This window comes from Oncorhynchus tshawytscha, linkage group LG10 (assembly GCF_018296145.1).
Source record: "Oncorhynchus tshawytscha isolate Ot180627B linkage group LG10, Otsh_v2.0, whole genome shotgun sequence".
NCBI classification, from domain to species: Eukaryota; Metazoa; Chordata; class Actinopteri; order Salmoniformes; family Salmonidae; genus Oncorhynchus; species Oncorhynchus tshawytscha.
Genome location: NC_056438.1, coordinates 42,137,029 through 42,149,280, shown reverse-complemented (window position 1 = coordinate 42,149,280; position 12,252 = coordinate 42,137,029). Strand labels below are relative to the sequence as shown.

The window sequence follows — 12,252 nt, the reverse complement described above, 5'->3', positions numbered from 1 at the left end:
CAAGTTCTCGATTACTCATCATCAGAATTGACACACAAAAAGAATGCTCAGCAAATTTGAATGCATCAGCAAAAAGTTGAGGCTCAATCTGGGAGGCTGTTCAATTGCCATTTAAATACATTATATAGGCTGGCCATTTATTTATGAAGAATGGAACTTTAAACAGACAATAATACAGCTTCATAAACCATCATGTCACTCTCATGGACTGCATATGAAGTTGACAGTGGTTACACTTCTCCAGGCCCATCCCTCTGCAGTGAGGAGTGCAGTTGGGCAAAAACGCAATCTCCAGATTGTGGCTTTAAAGTAAAATTCCACCCCAAAACTTTTCGTATTTGTTTCATTCGTCCATTGTTGACATAGGCCCAAAATATTTTGCTTGTCTGCAATCAAGTTTCAAGATATGTAACTTTTAAAATAAATCATCCCTGTATGATGCATTTTGCATCATTTGATGCATTTTGCATCATATGGGGTTATTTCTGTATACCAATAGTTTTTGGGTGGAGTTTTCCTTGATTAGAGAGATGCATATGGATAAAATGAAAAAGGAGCCTTTACCCGATAGGAAGGGGGTCTTGGAGAGGCCGTAGAGTCCCACCAGCAGCAGGACTAGCAGTATAAACCTCGTCCTCCTCAGAGAATCTGCAGAGAAGGGGAGAGAATGTGTGTTTCAATCCGCTTTCAAGAAAAATGTAAGTCGACAACACTTATCTCTTGCTGCAGTGAGCATTTAATTATCAATACAGGCCTTCGAGGCCTGCGGGCTGAAACGTTGGTAATTTAATGCTCACTGCAAGGAGAGTAGACTTTCATTTTCTGAATCCGCTAACAGCCAACATTATGGGAGGCAACGCAGACCTAGTTCATATTTAGAAGGAAAGAAACAAGAGACAATGTTGTGAAACGAAAGAGATACTACCTGAGCTTGTCCACTGAGAACTGCGTTTTGGTATTCCATCTCAAAATGTTTAGCCATGTTGTGTCTCAGTGTGCATGGCCCTGGTCTTATTGTGTAGTGTGGTGTTCTGTAGCGTTGTGCGTGTGTGTGTATACACTTGCCTTGTTTGCGCTGTGTCAGCGCTTGGGATTTTAGAAATCCCTCGGCAAACCCAGTCTTAAAAGAATCTTGCTGCCCATCTGGAATGTTCTTGCTCTTCAGGAGCTTGTCCAAGGTTTCCACCTCCATCCCCTTATCACGCGTCAGGAGGCCCTCCATGAGACAACAGAGTCATAGATGTTTACAATGCATGGAAGGTACGATCCTTCCTTGTCTAATGAGGAAATGCTTGTTTTTGTTTTCTGTTGTAAAACATTTGAACACATTTTGGTATGGTGTGACATAAAGAACATGACCCAAGTACTCTTTCCATAGAGTGACAGAGTACAGACAAACCGGGGTCTCACCTTCATAAAAGATGGGGTAAAGCCATCTGGTTCCATGGGACGCTCAAAGCCTGCCTGCAGTCGCTTGTGTTTCCTTAGAGTTTTAAAGCCTCGGCTTTGGACCCACACTGGAAACAAGGGCACACATATGTTTAACATATAGAAAATCAAACTACACATTTATAAGATGTTTGGTAAATTTGAATGCACTTCAGGCGTTCACTCATATGGGAGAGTGATTGTAAAACAATATAACAAACATCCTGCCCTCCAACATTTCATTGCATGAACTATTCCTCTAATATATTCCAATAGCAAGGAGTAGAATAGGCTCCCATGCAGGTTTCTATCTGTTCTCACAAGCTTGCCACTGTTGACATTGAATTGCATTTACAGGAGTACTAAGCTGTGACTTTTGCTCAGTATTTATTAGTCACTTAATTGCAATACAATAAAATAGACTATTGAGGTGACAGACGTTTTGCACTGTTTTGCTATAGCTGTGTTCATCAATCTAGAAAGAAGGGAATATTTTGAATAATGTCGTAGTGTTCCCCCCTGAAAGCTATGAACTTTGGCTTTCACCTGGAATTGTTTATTTATGTCTGAGGAAAAAAAACAACTTTTCAAACCATATGATCTAGTACATAATAAAAGTTTAATCTATCAAATACAAATATGACAACCTGGTCTCAGAGCGATTTGTATGGTACAGTGCCTTGTGAAAGTATTCGGCCCCCTTGAACTTTGCGACCTTTTGCCACATTTCAGGCTTCAAACATAAAGATATAAAACTGTATTTTTTGTGAAGAATCAACAACAAGTGGGACACAATCATGAAGTGGAACGACATTTATTGGATATTTCAAACTTTTTTAACAAATCAAAAACTGAAAAATTGGGCGTGCAAAATTATTCAGCCCCCTTTAAGTTAATACTTTGTAGCGCCACCTTTTGCTGCGATTACAGCTGTAAGTCGCTTGGGGTATGTCTCTATCAGTTTTGCACATCGAGAGACTGACATTTTTTCCCATTCCTCCTTGCAAAACAGCTCGAGCTCAGTGAGGTTGGATGGAGAGCATTTGTGAACAGCAGTTTTCAGTTCTTTCCACAGATTCTCGATTGGATTCAGGTCTGGACTTTGACTTGGCCATTCTAACACCTGGATATGTTTATTTTTGAACCATTCCATTGTAGATTTTGCTTTATGTTTTGGATCATTGTCTTGTTGGAAGACAAATCTCCGTCCCAGTCTCAGGTCTTTTGCAGACTCCATCAGGTTTTCTTCCAGAATGGTCCTGTATTTGGCTCCATCCATCTTCCCATCAATTTTAACCATCTTCCCTGTCCCTGCTGAAGAAAAGCAGGCCCAAACCATGATGCTGCCACCACCATGTTTGACAGTGGGGATGGTGTGTTCAGGGTGATGAGCTGTGTTGCTTTTACGCCAAACATAACGTTTTGCATTGTTGCCAAAAAGTTCAATTTTGGTTTCATCTGACCAGAGCACCTTCTTCCACATGTTTGGTGTGTCTCCCAGGTGGCTTGTGGCAAACTTTAAACAACACTTTTTATGGATATCTTTAAGAAATGGCTTTCTTCTTGCCACTCTTCCATAAAGGCCAGATTTGTGCAATATACGACTGATTGTTGTCCTATGGACAGTCTCCCACCTCAGCTGTAGATCTCTGCAGTTCATCCAGAGTGATCATGGGCCTCTTGGCTGCATCTCTGATCAGTCTTCTCCTTGTATGAGCTGAAAGTTTAGAGGGACGGCCAGGTCTTGGTAGATTTGCAGTGGTCTGATACTCCTTCCATTTCAATATTATCGCTTGCACAGTGCTCCTTGGGATGTTTAAAGCTTGGGAAATCTTTTTGTATCCAAATCCGGCTTTAAACTTCTTCACAACAGTATCTCGGACCTGCCTGGTGTGTTCCTTGTTTTTCATGATGCTCTCTGCGCTTTTAACAGACCTCTGAGACTATCACAGTGCAGGTGCATTTATACGGAGACTTGATTACACACAGGTGGATTGTATTTATCATCATTAGTCATTTAGGTCAACATTGGATCATTCAGAGATCCTCACTGAACTTCTGGAGAGAGTTTGCTGCACTGAAAGTAAAGGGGCTGAATAATTTTGCATGCCCAATTTTTCAGTTTTTGATTTGTTAAAAAAGTTTGAAATATCCAATAAATGTCGTTCCACTTCATGATTGTGTCCCACTTCTTGTTGATTCTTCACAAAAAAATACAGTTTTATATCTTTATGTTTGAAGCCTGAAATGTGGCAAAAGGTCGCAAAGTTCAAGGGGGCCGAATACTTTCGCAAGGCACTGTATGTATTAATTTGTGGATGTCCATCACCCATTATGTATTTTTTATTTTACCTTTATTTAACTAGGCAAGTCAGTTAAGAACAAATTATTATTTTCAATAACGGCCTAGGAACAGTGGGTTAACTGCCTTGTTCAGGGGCAGAACGACATATTTTTAGCTTGTCAGCTCGGGGATTTGATTTTGCAACCTTTCGGTTACAAGTCCAACGCTATGACAACTAGGCTACCTGCCCCCCCAATAAAGAATTCATAAAATATGATATAGTATGAGATGTTACGAATTACAATTCGTATTACACAGTATGTTACGAATTTGCAAAACGTACAATGTTACAAATTTGAAAAATGTACAATATGTTATGAATTTGCAAAACATATGATATCTTATGAATTCTAGCTTGCTGGCTAACGTTAGCTAGACTAGGGGTTAGGGTTAAGGTTAAGCTTAGGAGTTAGGTTAAAGGGGTTGCAGATAGGGGTAGGGTTAGCTAAAAGGGTTAAGGTTAGGGGAAGGGTTAGCTAACATGCTAAGTCTTTTCAAAGTAGCTAAGTAGCTGCAAAGTAGAAAAAGTAGTAAGTAGTTAAAGTTTCTAATTAGCCACAATGCTAAAGTTGTCCATCCATTATATGTCCACCCACCAACCCCGATCAACCAAACTACTTTGCATTAAGTAACCATCTGTCTTATCATTATGTTTTTATTTATTTAACTAGGAAAGTCAGTTAAGAACAAATTCTTATTTACAATGACAACCAAACCCTAACCCGGACGATGCAGGGCCAATTGTGCGCTGCCCTATGGGACTCCCAATCACATGCGGATGTGATACAGCCTGGAATCGAACCAGGGTCTGTAGTGATGCCTCTAACACTGAGGTGCAGTGCCTTAGACCGCTGTGCCACTCGGGAGCCCACCAAAGCCCACCAAAGTAACCATAACATAACGTACTAATTTCAGTGTCCCGGATTTACATTTACTATGTGACATCTAATCTATGAGACCAGGCTGAATAATTCATGACATGTGAATTAACAAGCCTTCCCCAACTAACTGGCAGATATCTATATAAAATTATTATTATTTTGCTCAGAAAACATTTTTTAATTGAAATTATTTGTAAACAAAAATTGCCCTGCGAGTGATTTTATTTGGCCCCCCAAAGTTTTCTGAGAAAAACAAATGGAACTGTTTTATTATTATTATTTGGATTGTTGGACATATAAGACTGTAAAAACACCAGCAAATCAGCTCCAAATGATTTCAATTTTGGAAATCTGTCCTAAAGTATTCTCACATATAATAGAGAGATATACAGTATGTGATGATACACAAAATGTATGAAAGATTTGAAATGATTATGCTTAGTCAAATGTTGTATCTGTTTGGGCTTCTTGGAGTCTACAAATTATTCATAATTAAGTTCCCCCCCTGACCATCCTCTCAATAATAAAAAATAAAAAAAATCGGTCCACTAGTTGATGAACCCTGCTTTATATGTCTAGTTTTTAGGAACATCTAGCCAAAATATCATGACATAAGTGATAGTCAAAATGTGTGAAATTTGTGAAAGTCTAAATCAACATTTTGGCCATTTAAACAGCGTGTATCCACCTTATCAACAAGGGGAGATGCACTCTGAACATTTAACTTTTTTCTTGGTTCTACTGATGTGCTTGTCTGTCTCCGACATTAAAAAAAAATATATGTACTTTTTGACTTCCACACAAAATTACTTATTTACTTTTCAGTTTGAGTGTGTAGGTCACATTCTTTATCATACAGCTATGAATAGGAATCGGGAGGTTTGGACCAGAAGAGCAGCTTTTCTAAGGACCGCCCCCTTGACGTGAGGTGGCAAAGTGGAGACAAAATGTGATGTAATGACGCAGATGACCATAAGTAATAAGCATATTATCAGTCAGCAAGTAACTGCATCGGGCACTTTAAGCTTAAATAGATTATAGAATAGAATGAATTTCTGTTACCTGGCCAGTAGTGGAGCTCTGTGAAAATGGATTGAAGAGGTGAGGGGATCTGTCTGCAGAAAACAGGGGAGTCAATGCCAATTTTGCCACCAAAGAACCCTAGAAAGACAGTATAAGGAGAGTTGGATGTACATATTCAACCCAAATGGTCTTCTTCACTTCAGACAATCCTCTTAGGATTTAGTTACATTTCTAACCACATATTCGTGATTCTCCGTCTTAAAATAAACGTGTTCATATAAACGATACACAATTAATTCCATAAAATACAGCAAATCGGTGCTATGCAAAAACATGTATTTTTGGTATTTTATATTTTATTAGGATCCCCAATTACAGGGGGCCCAAACAGTAATCAAAACACACCCACAAAAAATATATATATACACAAAACACTACATAATACAACAATGCAAATTTCATTAGAATTTATATATACACACATATACTGAACAAAAATATAAACTCAGCATGCAACAATGTCAAAGATTTTACTGAGTTACAGTTCATATAAGAAAATTAATAAATTGAAATAAATTCATTAGGCCCTAATCTATGGATTTCACATGACTGGGAACACAGATATACAGCTGTTGGTCACAGATACCTTAAAAAACGTAGGGGTGTGGATCCGAAAACTAGTCCGTATCTGGTGTGGACGCTATTTGCCTCATACAGTGTGACATCTCCTAAGCATAGAGTTGATCTGGCTATTGATTGTGGCCTGCAGAATGTTGTCCCACTCCCCTTCAATGGCTGTGTGAATTTGCTGGATATTGGTGGCAACTGGAACACACTGTCGTACACATCAATCCAGAGCATCCCAAACGTGCTCAATGGATGACATGTCTGGTCAGTATGCAGGCCATGGTAGAACTGGGACATTTTTGCTTGATTACCAACAGCGACGAGACGGCCGACAAGGAGGAGGTGAGGGCCATCGAAGAGTGGTGTCTGGGAAATAACCTCACACTCAACGTCAACTAAAGAAAGAAGATGATCTTGGATTTCAGGAAACAGCAGAGGGAGCACCCCCTTATCCACTTCGACAGAAGAGTATTGGAGAAGGTGAAAAGTTTTAAGTTCCTCGGCGTACACATCACAGAAATACTGAAATGGTCCACCCACACAGACAGCGCCATCCTGAGCGGTATGGCAGCTGTGTGTTCCCATGGTGTTTATACCTGCGTACTATTGCTTGTACAGGCGTTTGGAAATTGCTCCCAAGGATGAACCAGACTTGTGGAGGTCTACAACTTTTTTTCTGAAGTCTTGGCTGATTTCTATTGATTTTCCCATGATGTCAAGCAAAGAGGCACTGAGTTTGAAGGTAGGCCTTGAAATATATCCACAGGTACACCTCCAGTTGACTCAAATTATATCAAATAGCCTATCAGAAGCTTCTAAAGCCATGACATAATTTTCTGGAATTTTCCAAGCTGTTTAAAGGCACAATCAACTTAGTGTATGTAAACTTCTGACCCACTGGAATTATGATACAGTGAATTATAAGTGAAATAATCTGTCTTTAAACAATTGTTGGAAACATTACTTGTGTCATGCACAAAGTAGATGCCTAACCGACTTGCCAAAACTATACTTTGTTAACTCCATTTGTGGAGTGGTTGAAAAACTACTTTTAATGACTCCAACCTAAGTGTATGTAAACTTCTCACTTCAGCTGTACATATTCTTATTTATTCCTTTACACTTGTGTGTATAAGGTAGTTGTTGTGAAATTGTTAGATTACTTGTTAGATATTACTGCAAGGTCAGAACTAGAGGCACAAGCATTTCACTACACTCGCATTAACATTTGCTAACCATATGTATGTAACCAATAAAGTTTGATTTGATTTGAATGGTGGCGGATGAATGGCACGACAATGAGCCTCAGGATCTTGTCACGGTATCGCTGTGCATTCAAATTGCCATAGATAAAATGCAATTGTGTTCGTTGTCCGTAGATTACGCCTGCCCATACAATAACCCCACCGCCACCATGGGGCACTCTGTTCACAATGTTGACATCAGCAAACCACTCGCCCGCGCAACGCCGTCTGGCCGTTAATGTTGACACCGGGATTCATTTATGAAGAGCACACTTCTCCAGCGTGCCAGTGAGCACGCAGATGAGCTTCCCTGAAACAGTTTCTGACAGTTTGGGCAGAAATTCTTCGGTTGTGCAAACCCACAGTTTCATCAGCTGTCCGGATGGCCATTCTCAGACCATTCCGCAGGTGAAAAAGCTGGATGTGGAGATCCTGGACTGGCGTGGATACACATGGTCTGCGGTTGTGAGGCTGGGTGGACGTACTGGAGACGGCTTATGGTATAGAAATTAACATTAAATTATCTGGCAACAGCTCTGGTCAGCATGCCAATTGCACGCTCCCACAAAACATGCGACATCTGTGGCATTGTGTTTTGCGACAGAACTGTACATTTTAGAGTGGCCTTTTATTGTCCCCAGCACAGGGTGCACATGTGTAATTATCATGCTGTTTAATCAGCTTCTTGATATGCCAAATGTGTCAGGTGGATTTTTGTGAAGAATCAACAACAAGTGGGACACAATCATGAAGTGGAACGACATTTATTGGATGTTTCAAACTTTTTTAACAAATTAAAAACTGAAAAATTGGGCGTGCAAAATTATTCAGCCCCCTTAAGTTAATACTTTGTAGCGCCACCTTTTGCTGCGATTACAGCTGTAAGTCGCTTGGAGTATGTCTCTATCAGTTTTGCACATCGAGGGACTGAAATTTTTTCCCATTCATCCTTGCAAAACAGCTCGAGCTCAGTGAGGTTGGATGGAGAGCATTTGTGAACAGCAGTTTTCAGTTCTTTCCACAGATTCTCGATTGGATTCAGGTCTGGACTTTGACTTGGCCATTCTAACACCTGGATATGTTTATTTTTGAACCATTCCATTGTAGATTTTGCTTTATGTTTTGGATCATTGTCTTGTTGGAAGACAAATCTCCGTCCCAGTCTCAGGTCTTTTGCAGACTCCATCAGGTTTTCTTCCAGAATGGTCCTGTATTTGGCTCCATCCATCTTCAGTTGCTTGGTTTTAGATGTCAAGAATAACAATCCTGTATTTGGTCCATCTTCTAACCATCAATTTGAACCATCTTCCTGTCCCTGCTGAAGAAAAGCAGGCCCAAACCATGATGCTGCCACCACCATGTTTGACAGTGGGGATGTGGTCAGGGTGATGAGCTGTGTTGCTTTTACGCCAAACATAACGTTTTGCATTGTTGCCAAAAAGTTCAATTTTGGTTTCATCTGACCAGAGCACCTTCTTCCACATGTTTGGTGTGTCTCCCAGGTGGCTTGTGGCAAACTTTAAACTACACTTTTTATGGATATCTTTAAGAAATGGCTTTCTTCTTGCCACTCTTCCTAAAATGCCAGATTTGTGCAATATACGACTGATTGTTGTCCTATGGACAGAGTCTCCCACCTCAGCTGTAGATCTCTGCAGTTCATCCAGAGTGATCATGGGCCTCTTGGCTGCATCTCTGATCAGTCTTCTCCTTGTATGAGCTGAAAGTTTAGAGGGACGGCCAGGTCTTGGTAGATTTGCAGTGGTCTGATACTCCTTCCATTTCAATATTATCGCTTGCACAGTGCTCCTTGGGATGTTTAAAGCTTGGGAAATCTTTTTGTATCCAAATCCGGCTTTAAACTTCTTCACAACAGTATCTCGGACCTGCCTGGTGTGTTCCTTGTTCTTCATGATGCTCTCTGCGCTTTTAACGGACCTCGTAGACTATCACAGTGCAGGTGCATTTATACGGAGACTTGATTACACACAGGTGGATTGTATTTATCATCATTAGTCATTTAGGTCAACATTGGATCATTCAGAGATCCTCACTGAACTTCTGGAGAGAGTTTGCTGCACTGAAAGTAAAGGGGCTGAATAATTTTGCACGCCCAATTTTTCAGTTTTTGATTTGTTAAAAAAGTTTGAAATATCCAATAAATGTCGTTCCACTTCCTGATTGCGTCCCACTTGTTGTTGATTCTTCACAAAAAAATACAGTTTTATATCTTTATGTTTGAAGCCTGAAATGTGGCAAAAGGTCGCAAAGTTCAAGGGGGCCGAATACTTTCGCAAGGCACTGTATATACAAAAATCTGAGTTTACATTGGCGCGTTATGTTTAGTAGTTCCAAAACCTCCGGTGATTTTGCAGAGCCACATCAATTTACAGAAATTCTCATAATAAACATTGATAAAAGATACAACTATTATGAATGGAATTAAAGATACACTTCTACTTAATGCAACCACTGTGTCAGATTTCAAAAAAGCTTTACCGAAAAAGCACACCATGCAATAATCTGAGTACAGCGCTCAGACAACAAATCAAGCCATACAGATATCCGCCATGTTGTGGAGTCAACAGAAGTCAGAAATAACATTATAAATATTCACTTACCTTTGATGACCTTCATCAAAATGCACTCCTAGGAATCCCAGTTTCACAATAAATGTTTGATTTGCTCGATAAAGTCCATCATTTATGTCTAAATACCTCCTTTTTGTTCGCGCGTTTAGCCCAGTAAACCAAATTCATTACACGCGAGCAGACGAAAAGTCAAGAAGTTCCATAACAGTCCGTAGAAACATGTCAAAAAAGAAGTATAGAGTCCATCTTTAGGATGTTTTTACCATAAACCTTCAATAATGTTCCAACCGGCGAATTCCTTTGTCTTCATAAATGCAAAGGAACTCAAGCTAAATCTCACGTGAATACGCGTGACCAGCTCATGCCACTCTGCCAGACCACTGATTCATTCAGCTCCCATTCCCCCCCTCCTTCACAGTAGAAGCATCAAACAAGGTTCTAAAGACTGCTGACATCTAGTGGAAGCCTTAGGAAGTGCAATTTGACCCCATAGACACTGTATATTCGATAGGCAAAGAGTTGAAAAACTACAAACCTCAGATTTCCCACTTCCTGGTTGTATTTTTTCTCAGGTTTTTGCCTGCCATATGAGTTTTGTTATACTCACAGACATCATTCAAACAGTTTTAGAAACTTCAGTGTGTTTTCTATTAAAATCTCCCAAATCTAATATACATATATTAGCAACTGGGCCTGAGTAGCAGGCAGTTTACTCCTAGGCATCTTATTCATCCAAGCTACGTAATACTGCCCCCAGCCATAAGAAGTTAAAAAAAGAAGGAAAAAAAAGAAAAGTGGTGCGTGCATATGTATTCACCCCCTTTGCTATGAAGCCCCTAAATAAAATCTGGTGCAACCAATTACCTTCAGAAGTCACATAATTAGTTAAATAAAGTCCATCTGTGCGCAATCTAAGTGTCACATGATCTGTAACATGATCTCAGTATATATACACACCTGTTCTGAAAGGCCCCAGAGTCTGCAACATAAATATCTGAAACTTTGAACATCCCACGGAGCACCATTAAATCCATTATTAAAAAATTTAAAGAATATGGTACCACAACAAACCTGCCAAGAGAGGGCCAGGCAAGGAGGGCATTAATCAGAGAGAAAACAAAGAGACCAAAGATGACCCTGAAGGAGCTGCAAAGCGCCGCCGGGAGATTGGAGTATCTGTCCATAGGACCACTTTAAGCCGTACACTCCACAGAGCTGGGCTTTACGGAAGAGTGTTCAGAAAAAAATGCCTTTGCTTCAAGAAAAAAAATAAGCAAACACGTTTGGTGTTCGCCAAAAGGCATTTGAGAGACTCCCGAAACATATGGAAGAAGGTACCCTGGTCAGATAAGACAAAAATTTAGCTTTTTGGCCATCAAGGAAAACGCTATGGTCTGGCGCAAATCAAACACCTCTCATCAACCTGAGAATACCATCCCCACAGTGAAGCATGGTGCTGGCAGCATCATGCTGTGAGGATATATTTCCATCGGCAGGGACTGGGAAACTGGTCAGAATTGAAGGAACGATGGATGGCGCTAAATACAGGGAAATTCTTGAGGGAAACCTGTTTCAGTATTCCAGAGATTTGAGACTGGGACGGAGGTTCACCTTCCAGCAGGACAATGACCCTAACCATACTGCTAAAGAAACACGAGTGGTTTAAGGGGAAACATTTAAATGTCTTTGAATGACCTAGTCAAAGCCCAGACCTTAATCCAACTGTGAATCTGTGGTATGACTTAAAGATTGCTGTACACCAGCGGAACCCATCCAACTTGAAGGAACTGGAGCAGTTTTGCCTTGAAGAGTGAGCAAAAATCACAATGGCTCGATGTGCCAAGCTTATAGAGACATACCCCAAGAGACTTGCAGCTGTAATTGCTGCAAAAGGTTGCTCTACAAAGTATTGACTTTGGGGGGGTGAATAGTTATGCATGCTCGAGTTCTGTTTTATAATGTCTTATTTCTTGTTTGTTTCACAATAAAAAAATATTTTGCATCTTCAAAGTGGTAGGCATGTTGTGTATATCAAATGATACAAACGCCCCAAAATAACATTTTAATTCCAGGTTGTAAGGCAACAAAATAGGAAAAATACCATGTGTGGTGAA

General features: G+C 40.1%; 1 protein-coding gene across 3 annotated transcripts in view; it reads right to left on the bottom strand.

Annotated features, from left to right (window-relative positions):
• Nucleotides 1-12,252, bottom strand: part of LOC112260243 (ATP-dependent zinc metalloprotease YME1L1) — a 49,583-nt gene that overhangs the window by 18,544 nt on the left and 18,787 nt on the right. For all 3 annotated transcript variants that reach the window (XM_024435181.2, XM_024435182.2, XM_024435183.2), the window contains exons 4-7: nucleotides 5,716-5,814; nucleotides 1,411-1,517; nucleotides 1,066-1,216; nucleotides 565-648 (exon numbers count right to left, since the gene is read on the bottom strand). In XM_024435181.2, coding sequence (XP_024290949.1) covers nucleotides 565-648; nucleotides 1,066-1,216; nucleotides 1,411-1,517; nucleotides 5,716-5,814 — 441 coding nt within the window. The remainder of the gene's footprint in view (nucleotides 1-564; nucleotides 649-1,065; nucleotides 1,217-1,410; nucleotides 1,518-5,715; nucleotides 5,815-12,252) is intronic.